This window comes from Polypterus senegalus, chromosome 5 (assembly GCF_016835505.1).
Source record: "Polypterus senegalus isolate Bchr_013 chromosome 5, ASM1683550v1, whole genome shotgun sequence".
NCBI lineage: Eukaryota > Metazoa > Chordata > Cladistia > Polypteriformes > Polypteridae > Polypterus > Polypterus senegalus.
Window position 1 is genome coordinate 179,568,550 of NC_053158.1, and position 26,254 is coordinate 179,594,803.

At 36.3% G+C, this 26,254-nt stretch overlaps 1 protein-coding gene across 1 annotated transcript in view; it reads left to right on the forward strand.

Moving 5' to 3' along the window:
- The first annotated feature begins 948 nt into the window (after window positions 1-948).
- mindy4 (MINDY lysine 48 deubiquitinase 4) overlaps window positions 949-26,254 on the forward strand; it is a 66,080-nt gene continuing 40,774 nt past the window's right edge. Inside the window, exons 1-5 of the mRNA XM_039753671.1 lie at window positions 949-1,139; window positions 1,556-1,675; window positions 6,759-6,988; window positions 14,263-14,545; window positions 15,754-16,058. Of these exons, the coding sequence (XP_039609605.1) occupies window positions 1,071-1,139; window positions 1,556-1,675; window positions 6,759-6,988; window positions 14,263-14,545; window positions 15,754-16,058 (1,007 nt within the window). The 5' untranslated portion in view covers window positions 949-1,070. The remainder of the gene's footprint in view (window positions 1,140-1,555; window positions 1,676-6,758; window positions 6,989-14,262; window positions 14,546-15,753; window positions 16,059-26,254) is intronic.

Below are 26,254 nucleotides of genomic sequence, written 5' to 3' on the forward strand. Positions count from 1 at the left end.
GTTGCATGTGGATTTCTTCGGATGCTCAGGTTTCCAGTAAGTATTACATGACTTAGCGACCGTAAGTTGGCTTCGCTTGAAAAGGACGTTCTTTTTAAAGAACTGACGTCACTCACATCTGGATTTCTGTTTTATACTAGTTTTTGGAGAAATATGCAAATCCCTTTTCGATCCTGGTGTGTAAAAATAGATGGGCTAAGAGATATTGTGAAAGAGATGCACTGTTCCTTGTCCAGGTTGTTATCTTTGTTGTATTGTTCTGGGTGTTTTGGTTTACGGTTAATATTTGACTGGTGGGCATTGTGGAACCAACATTTGTTTTCAGGGGTTTCGTGTATTAGACTTGTGTCTTAATTTTGTGCGATTGGTTTAGAATAAGCACGCATTTCTGATGAGCGAACAGAAATTCTCCGGGCTGGAGCGAACTACTATATCATATAGTTTAAACGTTAGTTTTCTTTTATTTCCTTTGTTTTCAGACTCATTGCTACCGTATATCGAACAGATATTTATAGTCGGCAAGAAACGTTTTACCTTCACTGACCCAGTGCTGATAGATGATTTTAAGTATTTGTATATTTGCATAAATGTCCCTATTTAGAAAGAAAGATATAAAAAGAGTCATTTCGTATAAATCATACCAACTAAAATAATGCTTTAAAATGCTGTTTGTATTAAATTGTAATCGCGCCTTATTTTTTAATTCCTTCTGTATCGCTTTTAAACGTCCTCTCAAAGGCAAACTAATTATTGTCTGACTCACTCGACTGACAACGCTTCACCATGGCAACAGAAGCACTGCCCCTGTTAAAATGCGATGGACTTGTGCAAGACCCAATAATAAAACAAATTTCACCTAACTGACTTTCAAGACGTCAAATGGGCACCTGGAAGGCGGAACTTCCGCTGGCTACTGCCGGTTTTGAATAGGTGGAAGTGATAATAGTATGCTTGCAATTTAAATGCAGATCGTTGGAAATATGGTGCCGTTAATTAAATACGAATAACTGCTGCGATTTTCGGTTTGTTTTTATTTTTACAAAGGAAATATTTACAGATGAGCTGTTAACATGGATAACGGAAATGCTGTTGTGGAAGAAGTGGCTGCATCGTTAGTAAGAGAATATCTCAGTCGAAAGGTAGAAACTGTGCAGTATACTAGTACTGTATGTTATAACAGCTGCTGCCGGCATTTTTAATAATTTTATGCATAAGTACGATGTTTCTTTTATTATCATCTTTTGTCGCATGATATGGTCCTAATTTACATTTAATAATACAGATGATTCATCGGAGCCTAATAACGTTACTGTTAATTTGTATAGAGCCCTTAGAATTGGACAGGCAAAACATGACTATAATACCTGATTGATTGTTTGAGTGAATGAATGAACGAACGAATACATGAATATTAGTGTTTGAACCATAATGGAGTTATGAATATAACAATGCTGTTGTATTTACTTTATGTTACAGGACTAAACGAGACTCTTAACATAAAATCAGTCTTCACTAGGTACTATTTAACATTTGCCTATGCTGTTTATTTTTTCAGGGACTGAAGAAAACTATTATGTGCATGGATGAAGAACTTCCGCGCACTGATTTAAGTATTAATAACAGAAATGAGCTTCGCAAAATATTACATCTGGATTCACTGTATAAGAAAAACAAGGTAATATAAACTAGGGTAATAACAAAGTATAGCTCTAGAATTGCCCTCTACTTCCTAATTTCAAATATTATTCATTACCCCTTTTTATGCATGTGTTTTTTCATTTTGTTATAATAATTTGAATAGTATAGAAGTTCTAATGGCTATTTACTGTATATTTACTTTGTACCTTTGCATTGTTCTGAACATATTTTTAGTACTTTATTCTTTCTTTAACTGAAATAAAGAGACAGTATTAAACCAGTAATTTTATTTAATCTTCCTCAGAAAATTTGCAGACCGCTTCACTTTTCCACATTTAGTTTTGTTGCAGCCTTTAAATTAATTTTTCACTCATGAAACAACACTCAATACCCAAACATAACAAAATGTAAACAGGATTTTAGACACGTTTGTAAATTTATGAAAAGTAAAAAACTGAAATATCACATCAAGACAAGCATTCAGACCCTTTACTCAGTACTTTGACAGTGATAACAGATGGGAGTCTTCTTGGGTGTGATGCAACAAGCATTGTACACCTGGGGATTTTCTGCCATTCTTCACTTCTTAATATTTTACTGCCAATACTAGACTCCGTGTGCTTTGATTTTTAGCTTATTTCCTTATTTTGTCTTATTCAGAATCCTTCCAATATAATACATAGAGAGCCTTAAAATTAATTTAATCCTTTTCTGTGTTTATATTTAAGTGTCTCATATTCTATGAATATAATTAATTACATGAACTCATTTTATTTGTGAGTCACTTATTTTCTTCACAAACCCTTTTGCTAAAGACAGGAAATATTTAAACAATACTATTTTAAAAAATTGCTTTATTCCTACTGGTCACAACAACTTTGCTGTGGATTCTAAATTGTGTTTTGTGCCTTTGAAATGGTTTTATAATTTCTGTTGTGCTTGTCTAAGATCAGATTTTTTTGTTGTTTACAATGACATATCTCTTAATTTTGAAACTTTGATTTGAACTTCTCTACCACAGAGTGAAATCTCACATAGACAAAGAGAATTTATCCCAACTGACTTGTTTAAAGAAATTATTAACTTATTTTTTTTTATAAAGTAGGGCTTCATCAACAAGTTGTGTCATTTTCAATATAGTTTAATGTATCCAAGTAAATTTAGGGCTAAATGGTGTTTATTTTTAACTATTTCATTTGTAAATAAAGGAAAATGACATTGTCCATTGATGATGAGTTTTGTGAAAAGCTTTATGAATCAATGAATAAAACATTCTCGTTATTTTCTTTCCACTTTTTTTTGGTGAAGGATGCAGTATCAGAACATATTGGTGGACTGACCAGTCCCCTCTGTCCTCAGCAACTTTCTCTAGACTTTCTTGGAAAGCACCCAGATGATCCCAGGGCAAACAAGATGTTATTCCTCCAGCATATCTTAAGTCTGTCCGTTGGTCTTCTCCCATTGGGCCATGCCTTGTGTACTTCCAGTGGAAGGTGCCAAGTGGGCATCCTAACTGTATGCCCAAACAACCTTGTAAGGTTCCTCTAAATTTTAAGAAGCAGCACTTCTGTTCCTAGATAATACCATACCATACCATACCATATTTATTTGTTGAGCGCTTAAAAACACAGCATTACAACTGACCAAAGCGCTGTACAGTTACAACAAGCAGGACTAAAAGCAAAATATTAAAAATAAACATTAAGAGAGAATTAAAACAGAGATACTAAAAACAGGTCAAGGGACCAAATAAAATAGAGAAAATAGCAAAAGGCAAGTGGAAAATGAAACAGGTTAAGAATTAAAAGCCAATGTGAAGAAGTGCGTTTTTAGGCGAGATTTGAATGTGGCGACTGAAGCGGCTTGCCTAACCACTAAGGGCAGGGAGTTCCAGAGCCTGGGTGCACAGACGGAGAAAGCCCTTTCACCACGAGCTTTAAAACGTGCCTTGGGAACGGTTAGGAGCAGCTGATCTGTGGATCTAAGAACACGAGGGGGATTGTGACAATGGAGCAAGACACTCAAATAGGCAGGGGCTAGACCGTTTAATGCCTTATAGGTTAGGAGGAAAATCTTAAAATCGATTCTGAATCTAACCGGCAGCCAGTGAAGGGTTTTCAAAATTGGTGAAATGTGTTGGATTCTGCTACTTCCAGTTAGAAGCCTTGCAGCCGCATTTTGAGCCAGTTGGAGTCTAGAAAGCGTGGCTTTACTGATACCAAAAGGCAGGAATTAGAGTAGTCAAGCCGGGACGTAATGAATGCATGAATTACTGATTCCAGGAGGTGGTTAGAAAGAATAGGCTTGAGTTTGGCGATTCGCCTTAGATGGAAAAAGCAGGATTTTACTGTGCTGTTGACTTGAGCATCCATTTTCAGGAACGTATCCATTTTGATTCCAAGATTGGAGACAGACGAAGTTACTGGAATGGGAAGAGAAACGAGGCCAAGGGGTGGAGCCTGTTTGCAGTCGGGACTAAAAACAATGACCTCGTTTTTGAATCGTTCAGGTGAAGGAAGTTTACAGCCAGCCAGTCCTTAATGTCAGATAGGCAGTCGAGAAGAGGTTTGGTGGAGTCAGTTGGCTTGAGGGAGAAATAAATTTGGCAGTCGTCAGCATATAGGTGATATGAAATTGCATGCTTTCTAAAAATTGCACCTAAAGGCAGGATGTAGATTGAAAAAAGTAGTGGCCCTAAAATGGAACCCCACATGGGAGTGGGACTGATTCAGATGAAAAATCGTCTAGCATGACTCTGAGAGTCCTGTTGCAGAAATATGACCTGAACCAGTCGAGGGCTAAGCCAGATACACCAGCCCAGGATTCGAGTCGGGAGATCATGATGTCGTGGTCGATTGTGTCGAAAGCAGCAGATAAGTCGAGAAGAACCATAACCACGTGGAATCCTGAGTCCAATGCCAAAAGGACGTCATTTAGGACACGTAAATGCGCGGTTTATGTGCTGTGTTGGGGCCTAAAGCCTGACTGAAAAAGATCCATTACCTGATGGTCCTGTAGGTGATGAGTTAATTGCTCATAAACTACTTTTTCTAGTATTTTTGACAAGAAAGGTAGTTTGGAGATTGGACGAAGATTGGAAAGAATGGCAGGGTCAAGATCAGGTTTTTTCACAATTGGATGTACAACTGCGTGTTTGAAAGCATGAGGAACTATAGCTGAGGATAGACTACTAGTTATGATCTTTAGGACATCATATCGAATCACAGGAAACACATCTTTCAGCAGTCTGGACGGCATATGCCATATTGCACACAGTTCCTCAGTCTGTCATGGACAGTGAGCCTATACACCTTGTACATTAACCTCATTTTGGCTACTTGTACTTGCAATCTTTTACTAACCAGATCTCAAGACCATGGGTAATGATGAGAATGTAGGCTGACCAGTAAGTCACAAGTTTGTCCTTAGACTTATCTCTAACTTCACCATTGTGGTATGGTCCAACATTTGCAAAACTACAGCCTCTACATTGATTTGTTGGTCAGTCTCACAACTGCCTCTGCCATGACTGTTGAAAAAGCACCTGAACCTCCCTAAGTGTGGTAGCTGCTTACTCTGAACTTCCCTAACTGTGCTAGCTGCTTACTCTAAACCTGCAGCTGTTTTTCCATGAAAGGATCATGATCTGAAATTTGGTAATTCTTGCTAATTCTTAATCCAGCCGCATAATACTCAGCTGTGAACTATTCTGGAGCATGCCAGAGATCACAGTCTATAGAGGGCAAAAAGAACATTGTATCTGAAAACAGCAAACATCCAGTCTTGAGTCCCCTGAACTGGAATCTGTCTGTGCACATTATGAACATACAGCCTCAAATCAAATTAAATGATGGGTAATTGTCCATTAACACAATTTCCTACTGTACTATACACAGCCTGAGGCTTGTGTCTATAATCATCCTCCTGTGAAGCACCACCAAAATAAAAAGAGATCACACTTCAGTTTGCTTCTAGTGCCAATGCTGTGTGTTGGGAATGAGTCTTGCTATTTCTAGTATTTTTAACCTCCCACAGCTCCTTTTCTGGCTAAGTAGTACCATGCCACAAAAGATTGGTTTGTCTTTCCCTTGCCTTTCTCCTAACTGATATTGCTACTTTTCCTCACCCTTTGTTGTATGGGTAATGAACCCATATAGTAGCTCTGTGCAATTTCTTTGGGCTGAGTCTGAGCAAAGCTATGTGGTTTACCTTGCCACCAGACACGCATGTGATCATGAGTTCCAGGCCCTACTCTAAAAGTATACTTGTTAATATTAGACTCAGAGATTTAAGTAGAGTTATTTCTTAGTAGCAAATTATAACATTTTTTGTTTAGCCCCTCTCTCCAGACTAGTTGGCAGTGGGTAGCCATACGAGAGGGAGAAATCCCTAGGCAACACTAAAGATCATTGAGTCACATAAGCCCCCTGCTGATCATGCTGAGATCACAATCCTAGAAGAGGTGAATAAAATAATAACTGGTTTCTACTTCAGATTCAAATACATCCATCCATTTTCTAACCCACTGAACCCGAATACAGGGTCACGGGGGTCTGCTGGAGCCAATCCCAGCCAACACAGGGCACAAGGCAGGAACCAATCCTGGGCAGGGTGCCAACCTACCGCAGGACACACACAAACACACACCCACACACCAAGCACACACTAGGGCCAATTTAGAATTGCCAATCCACCTAATCTGCATGTCTTTGGATTGTGGGAGGAAACCGGAGCGCCCGGAGGAAACCCACGCAGACACGGGGAGAACATGCAAACTCCACGCAGGGAGGACCCGGGAAGTGAAGCCGGGTCTCCTAACTGCGAGGCAGCAGCGATACCACTGCGCCACCGTGCCGCCCCTCAGATTCAAATACAGAAACAGCAAAATATGAAAAACTCAGATTTTAAAGGTTGTGGAATTATAAAGAAAACAGTGTTATTTTTCTTCCTTTGATAAATTAAACTTGTATGTACTAGACAGAGTTAATAATTCATATTACTAAGTAAAACAACATGAACAAAGAGTTCTGTTATTATGACAAAAGAAAGATTGAATAAACCCAAACCTATATTACCAAACAGAGTTTTGATACCTTTTTTATTTCATGTTTATATTTTAGGTCCAGAAAGTCCAACTTAAAGCAATGCTGGAAATTATTGTGAAACATTTAATGGAAACCACTCAGCAAACTATTTCAACAGCAGAGACTGATTTATTTTTTATTCAACAAAAAACAAAGGTGAAATCCAAGCCTGTAGGGGCATTGAGTGTGCAGTTGTCTGATGTTGCTGATGATGAGACGGGTGGAAGCACAGCTGTTTCCGAACAGAGTAAAACAGATTTTGGAAGGTATGGAGATAATAATGTGTGTCTGTCATTATGGCTTCATACTGAGTAGAATTTTATTTGTCTTCAGTCTTAGGTCAGCCTTAGCCTGTCACAAGAGTAGTTCAGTACAAAATACAGTTGGTGACCTCCTTGATAAAGAAATATATGTTTAAGACAATAAAAAAGGGTGCTAGTTTTTGTTGTCCACAAAGATCTGAAAATTGCTGCAGAAGATGCAGCATGACTCTGACACAATATGTTTGGAATTATTATGTTTTTAAGAATTACTAATACTTAGAAATCACATTTTTTTCTGTTTCAAAAAGCCCCCACAAGCGATATACCGCTAACTCCATCTTGATGTCTAGTTATGCAAGATGTCAAGCTTTTTGGAGTTCTCCCATAGTATTGGCCCGCTAGACTCAGAAAAAAGTCATCTTAGGCCATTTTTGAACTGTATGTTTTTTATTTTTTAATTGCACTCATATGATGAAGAAGAAACCAATATGTGTCTACAACAAAAATGATCAGAAGGACTTAAAGTTGTTCTTGCTGCATCATCCAACCCCACTGGTTCTCCCGCTAATGGGATATGTGGGGTCAGAGTTACTCCTTTTCATAGAATTTTTAAAAAATGATAATCAATAATATACAGTGGTGTGAAAAACTATTTGCCCCCTTCCTGATTTCTTATTCTTTTGCATGTTTGTCACACAAAATGTTTCTGATCATCAAACATATTTAACCATTAGTCAAATATAACACAAGTAAACACAAAATGCAGTTTTTAAATGATGGTTTTTATTATTTAGGGAGAAAAAAAAATCCAAACCTACATGGCCCTGTGTGAAAAGGTAATTGCCCCCTGAACCTAATAACTGGTTGGGCCACCCTTAGCAGCAATAACTGCAATCAAGCATTTGCGATAACTTGCAATGAGTCTTTTACAGAGCTCTGGAGGAATTTTGGCCCACTCATCTTTGCAGAATTGTTGTAATTCAGCTTTATTTGAGGGTTTTCTAGCATGAACCACCTTTTTAAGGTCATCCCATAGCATCTCAATTGGATTCAGGTCAGGACTTTGACTAGGCCACTCCAAAGTCTTCATTTTGTTTTTCTTCAGCCATTCAGAGGTGGATTTGCTGGTGTGTTTTGGGTCATTGTCCTGTTGCAGCACCCAAGATCACTTCAGCTTGAGTTGACGAACAGATGGCTGGACATTGTCCTTCAGGATTTTTTGGTAGACAGTAGAATTCATGGTTCCATCTATCACAGCAAGCCTTCCAGGTCCCGAAGCAGCAAAACAACCCCAGACCATCACACTACCACCACCATATTTTACTGTTGGTATGATGTTCTTTTTCTGAAATGCTGTGTTCCTTTTACACCAGATGTAACGGGACATTTGCCTTCCAAAATGTTCAACTTTTGTCTCATCAGTCCACAAGGTATTTTCCCAAAAGTCTTGGCAATCATTGAGATGTTTCTTAGCAAAATTGAGACGAGCCCTAATGTCCTTTTTGCTTAACAGTGGTTTGCGTCTTGCAAATCTGCCATGCAGGCCGTTTTGCCCAGTCTCTTTCTTATGGTGGAGTCGTGAACACTGACCTTAATTGAGGCAAGTGAGGCCTGCAGTTCTTTAGACGTTGTCCTGGGGTCTTTTGTGACCTCTCGGATGAGTCGTCTCTGCACTCTTGGGGTAATTTTGGTCAGCCGGCCACTCCTGGGAAGGTTCACCACTGTTCCATGTTTTTGCCATTTGTGGATAATGGCTCTCACTGTGGTTCGCTGGAGTCCCAAAGCTTTAGAAATGGCTTTATAACCTTTACCAGACTGATGGATCTCAATTACTTCTGTTCTCATTTGTTCCTGAATTTCTTTGGATCTTGGCATGCTGTCTAGCTTTTGAGGTGCTTTTGGTCTACTTCTCTGTGTCAGGCAGCTCCTATTTAAGTGATTTCTTGATTGAAACAGGTGTGGCAGTAATCAGGCCTGGGGTGGCTACGGAAATTGAACTCAGGTGTGATACACCACAGTTAGGTTATTTTTTAACAAGGGGGCAATTGCTTTTTCACACAGGGCCAAAATAATAAAAACCATCATTTAAAAACTGCATTTTGTGTTTACTTGTATTATATTTGACTAATGGTTAAATGTGTTTGATGATCAGAAACATTTTGTGTGACAAACATGCAAAAGAATAAGAAATCAGGAAGGGGGCAAATAGTTTTTCACACCACTGTAGGCATGTGTTATGTCTTTTTATGATATTGTGAGGTTGCTGATGATGAATATGATAATAATTTGATATTTGATTCTTAAGAGCCACTCCCAGAAGGTTAAAATGACAAACTTAACACATAAAGTAAGGTATCATTTTAGACTATTTGAAGGTCAATGATTAAGATTATGATGTTATTTTGATTTTGGTTCCTGTACTGAAGATCTAGGCCTCTATGGACCTCTCATTTTGAGGATGTAAAATGATATTTCCATTACAATTGAGAATTTTTTAACTAAAATTTTTAAATTAAAGCATATATATTATTGTTTCAAATATTTACTGTAGCTGATCTTATTTATTATGTACTTCAACTTCATGAAATAAACCATTACATTTCTTATGTACACCTTAAATTAGGGAGGATTACACTCAGTTAGACGTGTTTCACAATATTTTTTGTAGTTCAGGATTTATTGTTTAAAATCTACCTACACTCCCCTCCAAAAGAATTGAAATGGCAAGGCCAATTTTTTTTTTTTTTGATATACACTGAAGACATTCGAATTTAAAATAAAAAAAAAACTTGAGACAGGCATTCAGAATTTCAGATTATATTACCCAGTAGTGACGTATAGTTTAACAATACTGAAGATAGCACCTTTTGTAACAGAGTACAATTTTTAGACAAGCAAATGCATAGGAACATATTACAAACAGGTGCTCTTTGTTCCCCAGGTCTGTCCTGTTAGACTGTTTAAACTGCAAGTCGCTGTCAATGTTTTAGCTTTTGTTCTCACCCCTGAAGGCTGTATTTATTGTTAAAAAAGGATAAACCAACATGAGGAGCAGTATCCATTTTGAAGCTGAAAAGAGAATGAAAATCAATCAAAGGCATTGCACAAATATTGGGCATAGCCAGTACAAATATTTGGAATGTTTTATAATCGAAAGAAACCACTGATATACTAAGCAGCACACATCAAACAGAAGAATATATAAAAATTGTGAGAGGTGTGTGAAGAAATATCCAAATACAACAGTCAGTGACATCACCAACAACCTCTACAGTGCTGTGGTGAAGGTATCACAATCCACTGTTTGAAGGAGACTTTGAGTGCAGAAATACAGAGGCCATACCACAAGATGCAGACAACCAATCAGTAGTAAGAATCAGATAGCCAGGTCGTAGATTGCAAAAAAGTAGTGAGATGAGGTACAAATGTTATGGAACAAAGTTTTATGGACCAGTGAGACCAAGGTTAACCTCTACCAAAGTGATGGAAAGGCCAAAGTATAGAGGAAGACAGGATCTGACATACAAGCTCATCTGTTAAAAACGGTGGAGGTAGTGTCATGGCTTAAACTTGCTTGACTGCTCCTGGAATTGGCTCATTAATCTTTATTGATGACTTAACTCATTATGGTAGCAGTGAAATGACTTTAGAAGTTTACGAGTACAGAAAATTTTGTCTGTCAATTTAAAGAGAAAATGCAACCAAACCAATCAAAAGAAACTTTGTCATGTAGTAAGACAATGGTCCCAAACATGCTGCCAAATCAACAAAGGACTTTATCAGAGAGGGAAAAACTGGAATGTTTTAGACTGGCCAAGTCAATCAGTAGACCTTATCCCAATTGAGTATGAAGAGGAGACTAAAGGGAAAATAAACACTGAAACAAACAACATCTGAAAGAGGCTGCAGTAGAGAAAGCAGAACAAAAGAAGAAAACAACCATTTGGTAATGTGAGTGAGGCGCAGGCTTGGTGCAGTTATTTCTAACAAGTGATACATGACCAAATATAATGTGTGATTTACTTGCATTTACATTAAGACTAACTCTTCCTATACTACACCTAAATAATGTGGTGGTCTCCTACGAAAGGTACTCTTTTATATTGTTTGAGACATCTAGATGTCAAAACCAGGAAATACAAGCTGAAAATCTGAACTGTCATCTTGTATTTATCTTTCAATCACAAACCCAAATCTATTCAGTTTATAGGAAAAATAAATAATTGCCCTTGTGATTCCAATAGTTTCGGTGGGAACTGTATTTTCTTGGTATTGTATATTATTAATGACAAGTTGGAGTTATACAATATGTTTGTTTTCTGTCATAATATTACATGTTCCAGATATATAACCCTTATTAATATTTTAAAATTGGTCTGCACAAATGTTTGTTAGCAGTCAATCCAGGAGCTATGGTTTGAAAACTTAGCAAACACTAGCTTTTTTACAATTTTCAATGCTCAAAATTAATAAGTAGGGTTGCATTCAATTTAAAAAGTTTAATTAGCGAATAATTGAACAATTACAATTTTTAATAATAATAGTAATAATAATAAGTTTTATTTATAGAACGCCTTTCACAAACCCAGTTTACTTTACATAGAGTAAAAAAAAAATTACACAGAGGATAAAAGTTCGTAGAAGAGGAAAGTTTTGAGTTGAGATTAACAATTAAATAAACAACGGAAACATAAAATCATTGTTCAGCTTTTGTGTGCAGTTAACACTGTTATAGCTTAGGGCGTACTTAACTGCATGATACACTCGACTCACCTGCAGAGAAGGACTCATTAATTAGATTGAAAATGTGTGTAGATTAAGCTTTTAAATAGCAAGGAACAGACTAAAAAAACTTTAAATATGTTATGTATAATACGCTACTGTGGCTGTTCATTTCTTTGTCGAGGATTTTAAATCACTTGTAGCTTGCAAACCGTTTGACCTATTGACCTGAAATTTGATACACATATATTATGTGATGTCTCCTATCCACTTTTGGGGTGATGATTGACCTCCAAGGTTATTCCTCTTTTTATTTTCATTTTATTTTATTATAGAATCAAATCTCTGCAGTGGCCAGCAGGGCGGTGCATGCGTACGGATGCTGTTCTCATCCCTACCACCTTCACCGTCACTTCTCCTACCTCTTCATGTCTTAAATCTTTCTTGAGGCAGATTGAAGACTTAAGTGCCAGCTTAACTGAAAAATTAAAGAAAACATTCTAAGTAATTGCAACACAAACACTGACTTAATCAGTTTTAACGTGAAAAGATGCAGATGAAAGAAGAGAAGAAGCAGGCCGCTAGGGTGGATAAAAGAAGAGCTGCTCAGGAAGCAGCAAGTGCATCAACCTCTGAGCAAACGAATTGTAAATGTACAGAGAAAGAGCATGAAAACTATGAATACTCAAGTCAGATGTATTCGAGCAGTTCACCATTACTGGTCTTCATCTAAATGTTTTACATCTTCAGTAGATTTCCACTTGTTTGTATTTACTAAATGATTTTTATTGAAATAAACTAACTTTAGCTGACAGGTTACTGATTCCCATTCTTTCAAAAACCTAAATGCTGCATATACATTAAACCAGTGCTCAAACTCTCAGGACCATCCTGTGACTTCAGATTTTTGCTCCAAGCAGTTTCACTATCTGTGCATCATCTTCACTCAGACTGACCTCATTTAATTAGGTGGCCTGTTTTTTCCTCTTCTTTTACTTATACAGTACAAGACATTTAGAAAAATGTGTATTTTTGCTATAGATTTAAATGATTATTTATCATTTAAATTACTATTAGATTTCTATTTTGCAGTTTTTTTATTAATTTACCTTTTTGTGTAGTTTTCTTCCTTAATTGTATCCTAATAATGACAATTACCAAAGGAGTAGAGCAGACATCTGAATAGTGAAAACCTGCTATTGTTTCAATGTCAGACCCAGTAAAATGTCATTAAATAATGAAATAAATAAGCAGAACACCTTAAATAGGCATGAAAATTAGGATGATGATGAAAATGTATAAAAAAAAAGGTATAAAATTAACCCCATGTACTGTAGTACTAGGGTGTTGTACCGTGTTAGCCATTATGGATGTAGTGGCCTGAGTTGCCTTGCAAGCTTGCATATTGTAATTTTTGTAATTAGCCAATGAAAGGTATCATTTTGCTTAACTTCTCACAATCCCCAGGCACTGTAAATGTTTGGTAGATTCTACTAAAAAGTTAACAAGCTTAGCCATTTATACATTGACCCCAAAATACATAAGATGGGACAGAACAGCTTTCTTATTTAAATTAGGAGTCCAATCAAAAACAAGTTGGCTTGGAACAAAAACGTACACACAGCCATTTGGGCCCTCAGGAGTTTGAGAACCACAGCTTGTGGCTGTGTTTAATTTTTTGACCAGTAGATGTCACTGCAAAGTAGTGTTTAAAATCCCACAATGGTAAAGGATTTTTCTGGTGCATCCTGTTCAGTTGTGCCAAAGGTATGAATTAACCCTAGTGTTCCATTCTTTCTGATACTGAACACAGACTGGCAACACATAGGTGTTTCAGAATGCTGGACATGGCAATGCAAAAAAAAAAGTTGTTTAAAGATTACAATTTTAAACCTTGTCTTTTGAATGTGGGCAGCACAGTGGTTAGTGCTTCTATGTCACAGCTTCAAGAGACTGGATTGAATACTTGCACAGTCATTGAGTTCACATTGCTTTTTCTCTTTACTTGTGTTTTCCATCCATATTACAAAGATATATCAGCAAGGTTGAGGGAGAATCTAAAGTAGCTGTTTGCATGTCCCCTGTGAAAGTCTAGTGTTCTATCTTTGGTTGTTTCTGTTACAGCCTCCTTAAACTATATGAATTTTATTTTTTTTTTTCTGTATCAAACAGTTACAAAAGACAATCACAGTATAATTTATCAAGCTTACAATTGTGTTATTTTTTATTTACTTCATATTATATAAATCAGTATTTCTTTTCCCCACTGTGCTATAGTAATCGCTACAGAAGTTACTTCTTTAGTGAAAATTAAATTGTGTGTGATCCTACCTGCCCAACCAAGTATTTATTCTAACTGTGCTATTTTTTAAAAGGAGTTAACTCTTACTCTTGCAATATGATATTTAATCTTTTCTTGATTTCCCTTTGTTAAACTGTTATAAAGCCACTGTGCATTCAAGTAAATATTTGCAGTTCTCTTTTATGTATGTTTGCACTCTCTTTTAATGGTTATCTGAATGCCAGCTTTGTTGCTTTTGATATATATGTTTTAGGTCTGCTGATGATAAAACACACATCTCCTACACAAAAGCTCCTTTCAAAACTTCCCCAGTGTACAATAAGGCTGCAATACTGGAGGCTGGGAGCAGCGAGCCATCTTCAGAAAGTGAACGGGAAAATCTGCCAAAGTTTATGTCTTCAGCAAATGACAATGAAGGTGTCAGGTCTGTTTTTAGTACTGGTGAAGTAAAAAATGCTTTTGCAGAACTTCAGAAGCAAAGATCAACTCGCCCACTGCGCGGTATGATGGCTGGACCTATTTCTAGTTCCCAAGATGTAAGTATACAGTATTTACATTACTATAAATTTGCAAGTGATCTTTTATCTTAACTACAGTATATAAAGATTTTGAAATCATCTGGAACTGATTAGTTCATTTTCTGAACTTTTAGAATAATATTGTTTTGCCACAATTTCATTTAAGAAAATTATAACAATGTAAAAAAAAGAAAACAAAAACACTACTCAGACCCATTAATCTAATATTAACTTACTGCAAATAAGAAATGTGTAACTAGAAGCTGCTGCTTGCTGTTCATGTACTGGTGCAGTGGTATATGTCTCTTCATGACTGTACATGGAATAGAAAGGTTATTAAACAGATGGAAGCTATTAGCTTGAGAAAGTAGAGTATTGCATTAGAGGTATGTAGCTGACAGATGGCTTTAAAGACTAGAATGAAGCAACTTAAATCTGTTAAGTACAATTTTTTCCAAAATGCCTTAACTGCACAATAACACATTTAAAGATCTCAAGTACCTAGCATGTAAATATCTTATCTGTGAAGGTTTTTTTTTTTATTGGAAACTAAAATAGGGTTATTTACTCATGTATGTAACCGTTTCTCTTTTATTATTTTTTTCTTTAATGATTCTTTGCATGTATATAATAACAATTTGACCCAAACTAAAAAAAGGTGGAATTAACAGTAGAAAAATATTAACTTTTTTGTTTTGTTTCTAAAAATTGCATATTTTCCTTGATGTAGTCATTCCTACAAAAAAGAGTACACAAGTAATTTCAAAAACTGTAATTCAATGCAAGAGTGACAATAACAAAATAGTTTAATAATTGTTTTGACTAAATATTTTTTTTTAGATGATATGATTAAAATGTGACTAAAACCAAAACGCAAACACTGTATTAAAAGCCTATGGTCTACACACTGTGTGGTTTATCACATTAATGAAGCTGTATTTCAATATCTTTCCAATATACAGTTACTGCATTACTACTAAGTCCAGTAAATATAATCTTACATATTAAATCAGCCGCCCAGTAACATTTCTGTTCAAATGTATACTAAGTGAAACATATGTTGATATGTTTTTCAAATTTAGCACATAACTAAAGAAAATAAATAATAGAATTAATTCTTTTTCTTTAGTTTTTTTATTTTATAAATGAAAGAAAAATAAGAAAACTGGTATTAGTTTATTAAGATGATTGATCATTAATAAAATTATTTCTTCTTTTTTAACCAGGACTGCAGTAAAAAACGAATTTTTCGGAGATATTCAGCATCAAATTTGGCTACTCCTCTAAAAGATGAAGATGTGCACAACAGACAATTACATTTTCAGCCTGCAAATACTGCTGCTGTTAACAATTTATTTCCTCATGAAACTGATATACAGTTACAGAGTACACAGGACAAAAAAACAGATTCTGCCTCAAAGACATTGCTTGCATCCCAAAAAGTAGTACAGAAACTCGATTTTAAGGAAGATACTTTGAAACTGAGAAATGAAGTTAAATCTCTTTTCAAGGAAATGCCAAGCATTCGAAGGTTAGTATTTTTCATGATTTTAAAAATATAATGTCATTTGAATAGTAATTGTGTATTTTAAATTTCAAACAAGAATAACATGCAAAAACGGAATGTAACTGGACAAAAGGCTACCCTTAATATGAAGTCTATAAAAATAGAAAATTCTTAACACCACCAAAACCCAATACTTATGTTATTTTCTGCGCTGAATTGTGTAGTTGAACTAAAGGAAAAAAAAATCGATATGGAATGGTCCACATATTGTGTAAACTTCCATGTAAATTTCACTTTAATAATACCACAGGAAATCACTCAACAGAAGACTTTTGCAATACAATACTCATATATACAGCAATATATATTGAAGTACAAGTCGGCCCTTGCAATTTGCGGGTTTACGATTTGTGTATTCACTGATTTGTGGGTTTGTCGTCCATAATTAAATGGACATTATTTTAGGAGTTCTGTGACCATGGCATAAAACTGCAGATGACACTGTAGCCCTGCTACTTAAATGGACTGCAAATCCTAGCAACCCTGGGAACATGGCATCATTGGGTATTTTCAGTTGTTTCCACGAGGGCTGCTGAGTGAAAGAGGTGGCCGTTTTTTTTTTTTTTCTCCTCTTCTTCTCAATGGATCACAATTACAACTATCGGATTACAGTTTTCTCTGGATTTATGTTCTTGTCCTAAGACCATTTCTTTCTGTGAATTCATCTGGGTTGGAAAATGTCTTCAAACTGGGAGCACTCCCTTCTTCGCATACATCGGCATCACAGTAAGAGAAAACTTTACCCAACTTTCAGGAGGCTGTTCACAGGGGATTTAATTCAATAACTACACCACCATCATCTGCATCTAAGAAACTGGACTGTGTCTTGAGTGTTTATCGTTTTGTGCTTACTAATTACTATATATACTCACGTATAAGTTGGGTCTTGAAACACAACAAATCAATCATAAAATCAGACCCCGACTTGTACACCTGTTCAAAAATGCAACACTTCATTTTTTTTATTTTTTACATCTTCTTGCCTCCAATCTCACATCAGTTTCTCAGACACATCGAATTTTGTTGCGGCAGTACATTACCAATTTCTTTCGCTACTTCAACAACGTTTAATTTAAAACCAGCTTCAACGCTTCATTGTAGATAAGGGATGCTCTTATGATAAAGGTGTATGAGGGTGTGAGATACAAAAGACACAAATCAGTGCAAATGTTGCTTCGGAATAGTTTGGGTTTCACCGTGTGGTCACGTAGGCACAATAGAGAGAAAAAGGTTAGGAGCACACGACGATAAAGAGCATTGCCACACCCATATAGAAAAAAAAGGCAGTGTGCTCCCTGGTTACTCTCTCAGGTGGGCGTTAGCATATTATAATCTCTTGGACTAATAGTGTGAGTTTTCCACATTCGACTTATACGAGCAACATTATAAAATACCAGAAATTATACTGTAAAATCAAGTCCCAACTTATACATGGGAGAACATATCCGCGAGTATATCTCTGGTAGTTGGATTTCTTTTGTATTTGAAATATTAATCATTTTTGTCATTTACTACCATAAATATACACAGATATGTTTTAAATTTCATAAAAAGTTGCAGTTCAGAACTGCTGAATTACACACTCATCTTTGCCTTGGCAGCCAGCCTCACACACATCATTTGATAGTGCAGTGATCCTTCTGTCTTGCTTTTCTCATAACTTTTTACATCTTAGTTAGTACAGTAAGTCAAGAATATACAGTAATCATGGGCACAAAATGTATTCACAGATTTTTGCATTGGCAAGGGTCCTGCACCCTCGACTCCCACAAATCATAAGGGTTTATTGTACATTAACTTTATTTTATTATGTATACCAATACATGAAAAGTAAAATGAACAATAAATAGAATAAAGCAAACAACTTAAGTAATATTTTATTTTAATTTAAGTGCACTGGGTCAGTTAAACAAGCTGCATAGACTTACAGATTGGTACACGGGTGCTTCTATTCATGTCGACCTTTACAGATCATGGTATGAGTGAGTTTGTGCGCGTGTTTGTGTGTTCTTTTTTTCTCTTCATTTTCCAATATGTCTTCTAGAAGGACAAACATTTAATCTGACAGTACTTTTATGTACTGGCTGGTTAAACACACACACAGTGTTACTTGTGTTATTCTTTGAACTTGATATTTTTTATATTAATTCTGATTTTTTTTTTAAATCAAGAACTTACAAAAACCCGGTTGCATAAGTGTGTAGAGTTACACTGTGTTATAATTAAGGATATGGCTGTGTCACTCTCATGTTAAATAGTAGTTAGTATACCGCTGCCACCAATTAAAAGTGATTCTGATTGCTGTAGGAATTTCCTGACATCTTTTTTGGTTGCATGCTACTGTAAAAGCCATGGTCCATAAAGATTTTCCCCAAAACACTTTCTGGTTTGTTTACACCTTCTTTGTATGTGTTGCAATTTCACAAAAAAAGTGGACAAAATTCTGATGTGATTAACTACAAAAACCTACCATTTTAAAAAGCATGTGCAGAATTTTTATGTCCACTGTATAACTGCTTCATCCAGTGTTTTATACATTCAGTGTAAAACTAGTATGTATGTATTGTGGTTTGCTACTTATGAATGTATCATATACACTGCACTTCTGGTGGTTGGAGCCATTTAATATAATTACTAAGGTTGTTATTAGAAACTATGCTATTGTTGGTGTATGTTCTTTAATGTTATATAAGATTGATATGTAATGCAAAAATAGAACAAATTGAGAAGATTTGGGGTGACACTGTGAACCCCGTATATTATAAGTGCAAAATTATTAGGCTTTTCAGCAAAAATGAATACCCCTCATGACATGAGTCCAAGACAAGACTGTACAAGATTGCGACTCTCCCAGCTAAATGCAGGCCAGGCAGGAAGAGGCGCGTCCAGAGGGACTGACACCAGAAGTGACATCATTGATGGTTGGTCTGTCAGTCATCCAGTCTGTAGAGGGGGGAAGTGAAAAGGTGTTGTTATGTACTGCCACCTTGTGGACTGCCGTTGAATTACCACCACAAGAGCCTTTAAGCTGGCCCCAAGATGCATGTGTGTGACAGTACATACTTACACACTATAAAGCATTATTCATTTTTTGCTTTGATAAAAAAATAGAAAATTGGGGCTGTGATTTTTATCCTCTAATGAGTCCTTATTGATCTGTGACTAAGCTGTAATTAAGTATTGTTCTGTGGCATTTGCAGCATTTCTGACTCTGTGTGTATACTCCTGGCCCAGGCAGGATACAACTGAATGCAACTGAAGTTTAATAAATGATGTTATCATTCTTAGGAATCATTCAACCATGTAGGACAGGGCTGTCTTCCTTCTGTAAGACTCTGTTGGGTAAGGATCGCTTCTTGGCATATGTAAGGCCCATGGAAATCTTGATCGTTCATATATTCTAATTCATTACAAACATCCACATAGAGGATTAAGTAAGTGTCAGCAGTTTCAGGTGTTGTTTAATAATATGATTTTTATATTGGTAAATAGTTTAATGAACAATAGTTCAAATTTTAATTTGGACTGTTCTTGTTACATTCTCTTAACAATTAAAAAAATATAAAAAATAGTATGAGGAGAACCTTCAAATATAGTTCATTCTGCTATTTAATTTCTTGAAAATGGAATTTCTTGAAAATATCTATTGAAATTAATTTATATTTCATCCAGCTTTATTATTTTCATTAGAGAACAATTGAAAACACTGTGTTTACAACAGGAATTACTTGCTTGAAAAAAAGGAGGTCTTTAAATCTCTGGAGTCGTGTGCTTGTAAGTGCACAATGCAACTTTCGTGACATCTCCTTCACCTCCAGCGTGTGATGTGTACATAAGGGACAGCGGATTAGCTCAAAAAAATCTGGCAAACTGTTCTAGTGCTTTCCATGTGAAAACTCTGATGGGACACATAAGGAAGAGGTCTAATACTGGGCACCATCCTCTAACAAGACAAAGTAGTTGTTCAGATGTATTTCAGGAACAATTCAGCATAATCAGATTGCTTAAACAGGAATAGCAACACAAGCCATCCAGGTCCTCCTTTAAGGCCAGAAATAGAGGTCAACTGTAGACCAAGCAGCTGAAGTATTTAATAAAGTACATTATTTTAGATATGGCCAACATTACTACATGAAATAGAAATGTTAAATTGGATTGTAGTGCATTTAATTAAATAAACAGGCATTGCATGTTTTGTAATTGGTTTTAATTTTACTTTTTACTATGTTAATATATTTTAAGTAAATGCTATAACAATCAAATTTTCTGTTAGCAAGTTCTTAAGATTTTTAAGATAAGTTCTTCCAAATAATGTATTTTTAGAAAGAGAAAAGATATCTTTTCCTCTAAAGAATGACAAGAAATTTCCTGTTTATTCCATTCTTAGCTATTCATGAAAAGGCAGGAGAATCCATAAAGGATCCTCTGTAGCAAGGGGTGTATCCATTTAAAGTGCCTTCTTTTAAACTCTATATTCAATCACACTATAACAAAGATACATTGAAATTTATATTTATATATAAAATGGAAAACACATGCAGCCAGATTTTAAGAAATAGATTGCTAAGTTAACTGGGTCCCCATATATTTTTGGAAATGGAATAAAAGTAAATTCACCTTGAGATAAACAATCAAGATTATGAATACCTACTGAACATGCCTCCCATGTTTGTTGGCTGTTCATGTTCGCTAACACTCTTATAAGGGAAATTGCTCCAGCTACCTCCCTGGTTGTCAAACTTAGCAGAAGATTTGTAGCAGAGGGACATTGAGAGGTATAAAAATCCAAGTCCTTTAAGATATTTTTTTCTCTGAAGAGACATTTTAGACACTTATCAGCGGCATGTCTCAAAAGACGTGATTTTCTTTCTTTTTATTCATTCTGGTGTGCATTCAGGCTATGGAGTGTTTATATAAATGTATGTATCTGTTTATTTAGTGAACTTTTGTAAAAAGCTACATTTCCTTCTTACAACAAATAAAGTTCTACCTACCTACTTACCTGATTATATTTGTAACAATGGTTTAGGTGTACATACGACAAATGGAAGCATACTGTTCAGTACCTACCACACCAGTCTACAAAAATAATATTTGATTTACAGTCAGGTCCACTACCATTAGGACAGTGATACAGTTTTCATAATTTTGGCTCTCTACACCACCACAATGGATTTGAAACAAACCAATCAAGATGTGATTGAAGTATAGACTTTCAGCTTTAATTCAAGGGGTTTAACAAAAATATTGTATGAGCTGTTTAAAAAAGACTGATATTTTTATACATGGTGCCCCTATTTTCAGGGGCTCAAAAATATTTGAACAAACTAACATAATCATAAATATATTGGTCATTTTCAATATTTGGTTGAAAATCCTTTACAGTCAATGACCACCTGAAGTGTGGAACCCATGGCCATCTTCAAGTGCCATGTTTCCTCCCTAGTGGCTTTGCCAGACTTTTACTGCAGCCATCATCAGCTACTACTTGTTCGTTGGACTTACTGTCATCAGTTTTGCCTTCAGTAAGTGAAGTGCATGTCCACTTGGGTGGAGGTCAGTTGATTGACTTGGCCATTGAAGAATCTCCCAGTACTTTGCATTGAAAAACACTTGATTTGCTTTCACAGCATGTATTGTTCATCTATACTGTGAAGTGTTATCATATCAGTTTTGTAGCATTTGGCTAAATCATAGCAGATAGTATAGCAGTATACACTTCCAAATTCATCCTGCTACATCTGCCTGCAGTCATATTATCAATACATACCAGTGACTAACTTCCATTTGCAGCCATGCACGATCATGCCATAAAACTGCTTCCACTATGTTTCACAGATGATGTGGTATTCATTGGATCCTGAACCATTCCTTTTCTTCTCCATACTCTTCTCTTTCCAACATTTGGTATACTGTATATTGATCTTGGAATCCTTTGCCCAATGAAAATTGTTCCAGAACTGGACAGACTTTTAAAAAATGTTTTCTTGCAAAGTCTAATCTGTCCTTACTATGTCTGAGGTTTAACTGTGGGTTGAACCTTGTGGTAAACCCTTTGTCTTCACTTTCATGACGTCTTCTCTGGATTGTAGACTTTGGCAATGATTGGTTTACCTCCCAGAGAGTGTTCTTGGTTTGGCTAAATGTTGTGAAGGGGTGAGTTCACCAGTGTGCTCCTTTTTAAGTATGTAACAAATGGTTTATTTCACCTATCCTTGTGTTTCTGCTCTCTATAGAGGGTTTGTTTTATTTTCTCAGCCTAATGATAGACTGTTTTTACTTTCATGGACAGTTCTATGGACCTCATGGTAATAGCTTCCAAATGCAAATTCCACACTTGGAATCAATTCCAGTCTTTTTACCTACTTAGTAGTTAATGAAATAATGAGGGAACTGCTTCCACCTGGCTATGGAACAGTTTGTAAGTCAAATGTCCATGTAATTTTGAGCCTCTGGAAATAGGGGGACCATGTATAAAAATGGCTGTTATTCCTAAAAGGCTCATACAATATTTTGGTAAACCCTCTAAATTAAAGCTGAAAGACTACACTTCAATCACATAATTATTGCTTTATTTCAAATCCACTGTTGTGGCATACATAGCCAAAATTATGAAACTTGTGTCACTGTCCAAATACTTATGAAACTGACTGTACTATGTGATGTAATTCTTTCTTAAGTTCTTGTTAATCTATCTGTCTACATCCATCCATCATTTATCCAACCTGCTATATCCAAACTACAGGGTCAAAGGGGTCTGCTGGAGCCAATCCCAGCCAACACAGGTTGGAAACAATGCAGGAAACAAGCCCCGGGCAGGGCACCAGTCCACCGCAGATCTATCAGATCTATCTACATTATATATATATATATATATATATATATACTAGCAAAATACCTGCGCCCAGCGGAGAAGTAGTGTGTTAAAGAAGTTATGAAAAGAAAAAGAAACATTTTAAAAATAACGTAACATGATTGTCAATGTAATTGTTTTGTCACTGTTATGAGTGTTGCTGTCATATATATATATATATATATATATATATATATATATATATATATATATATATATATATACTAGCAAAATACCTACCAGCAGAGAAGTAGTGTGTTAAAGAAGTTATGAAAAAGAAAAAGAAACATTTTAAAAATAACGTAACATGATTGTCAATGTAATTGTTTTGTCACTGTTATGAGTGTTGCTGTCATATATATATATATATACATATATATACATATACACATACATATACACACACACATACATACATACACACACATACATATATACATATATATATATATATATATATATATATATATATACCCACAGACACATATATATACAGATCTACATATATATACATATCTACATATATGCACATATATATATATATATATATATATATATATATATATATATATATATATACTGTGTATATATACCTGTATATATATACATATCTATATATGCTGTATATAGCAAAATCCCCGTGCTTTGTAGCGACGGAGCACTGCTTTTAAATTTTTATTAAGAAGAAAAGAAAACGTTTTTAAACTGAGGGAAAATATACCAATAACTATCTGTTAAGGATCTCTTTGTATACCACGTTGTCAGTTCAGCACTCCGGTTGTAATATGACCAAGCTGTGCACTGAGCTTACTCTTGAGAATGCAACGTATAGTTGTCCAGGAGAAAAGCAATGTTGCCACAAATCAATGGCAATCTTTTGTAGGGTCTGTCCCTGAGACTTATTAATTGTCATCGCGAAGCAGAGCGTTACTGGAAATTTGAGGCATTTGAATTCAAATGGGAGATCAAAGGGTATAACGGTAATGCGAGGAATACATTCAGAGTGTGGCGCTCTGCTGTTTTTTTGTGTAGCTGGCCTGACACAGCTTCTCCGCAGCTTTATAAACGAACGCCATATAAGGCCGTCGTTTCTCCTTGCTTCGCGGTTCTGTGCTGTTTTATTGTTCGTTCATTACGATTGTTATAGTTATTGTGTAGCTATTTGAGACTTACTTTACTGTTCAGTTACCCATTTCCTTTATTTAATCCGCGGCTTGTATGCTATTTTTTGTTCGTTTATTACGATTATAGATATTTATTGATTCCCTTCTTTAGCTGACTGCCTACTAATATAAGGCGCTCCGCTGGCTTTTTGTGAAGCAGCCTTTACACAGCTTCTCCGCTGTTTTATAAACGAACGACATATAAGGCCATCCTTTTTCCTTGCTTCGCCAAGGAAGCTGCCTTTTTATTTAATCCACGGGTTCTCCGCTGTTTTATTGTTCGTTTATTACGATTGTTATAGTTCTCTTTATATAGCACGTTGTCAGTTCAGCACTCCGGTTGTAATATGACGAAGCTGCGCAAGCTCACTCTTGAGAATGCAACGTACAGTTGTCCAGGAGAAAAGCAATCTTCCCTGAAATCAATGCAACCTTTTGTAGGGTCTGTCCCTGAGACTTATTACTTGTCATCGCGAAGCAGAGCCTTACTGGAAATTGGAGGCATTTGAATTGAAATGGGAGATCAGAGGGTATAACGGGGATGCGAGGAATGCATTGAGTGTGGAGAAACTCTAGAGACAGCGTGTGTATTAACTTGTGGATTTTTCTGTGAGTATTTGGTGGCAGCGTGACGAAGTTGCTTCCGCAAGACCGCGTTAGCTGTGGAGCTCAGCTCGAAGCATATTCTTTTCCTACCTTGTCAATTGTGTAATGCGTTTTTTGAACAGGTTTGATGCATGGAAGTGATCACTCGTACTGCGTTCAGTCAGTTCACGTGAGTTGCTCTCTTGTGTGATGTTGCGATGTCCACGGCTTTATTTAATGTTAGCTAAGACCCAGCACTTAAAAGTTTCTCGCTACAGCAATTTTAACACTGTTACAAAGTGATCCAAAGTCTCGTTTATAGCTCGTGTCTTCTCATTAAACTTGTATCTCGCGAATAAAGTATTCGACAGAGGCATGACAAACGGCAGCGGTAGCGTGTCTATAAACTTAATTTAAACTTACGGTTTACACCGTGCTTTGTTTCCGCAGTTGCTGCACTTCTGAATAAACTTGTATGCGTTTTTCTTCAGCGCTCTTTGGATCCCTTCCTTGTTTTCTACGTACTGCGTTCACAGTCAGTTCACGTGATTACGTGGGAGGCGTGATGATGTGACATGCAACTCCGCCCCCATGGCCATCGAGCTGAAGTCCATTACAGTATATGGAGAAAAATAGGTTCCAGTTATGATCATTATGCGTAGAATTTCGAAATGAAACCTGTAAGTAAGCTGTAAGGAATGAGCCTGCCAAATTTCAGCCTTCTACCTACACGGGAAGTTGGAGTATTGGTGATGAGTGAGTCAGTCAGTCAGTCAGTCAGCGAGGGCTTTGCCTTTTATTAGTATAGATAAACACTAGCTGTGTAAGCCCATGCTGTAAAAAGCCTGTGTTCCTAGAAACTATTTAAAGCATCAGAAAAAAAATTGAAATGCAGAGTCTGCGATTTCATTTTGTGGATGTGCTCGTGCTCCTTGTCTTGTCTATCAGCTCCTAAGCTAGTGTCTTGTTTGTCTTTCCTCAGTGGTTTCACTTTTGTAACAAAGTCACTTTCTTTCAGCTTCATGCTGTAGCCTCATACTTCTTTCTTCTTCCGACTCGTTAATTTGGGGCTGCCATGGCAGCTCTTTGAGTTTCATGATGTAGACTCGTATTTCCGGGCTGCACAGACAGACACACACAATTCCACGCATAGACATTTATATATATAGGGGTTCTGGCCATTTGTCACACAATTACTAGCGAACCTCAGGGGACAGTACCTTGATCTTGGCTTTAATTGAAAGCTTATGACATGATACGTGTTAGTAAAGTAAAAAAGTTGGTTGGCAGCGAACAATCCACAAAGCTATCAGGATCCGTGTCTTTCTCACTGCAAACTGGCTTACATGACAGAAAGGAAAAAAACAGCCTTGACATCTGCTGACCGTCAAGTTCATGGCTGAGGTGGCTTCTAGCAAGAAGAAGAATAACAGTAGCGCCATCTGCTGAGCATCAAGTATGGGAAACAGAAGCACGTGTGACATAGATAGACAAAGGCCTAAGAAAACTGACCTGTGCTCCTGTCCTTACACCAAACTGATCATTATTGCTTGCCAAAT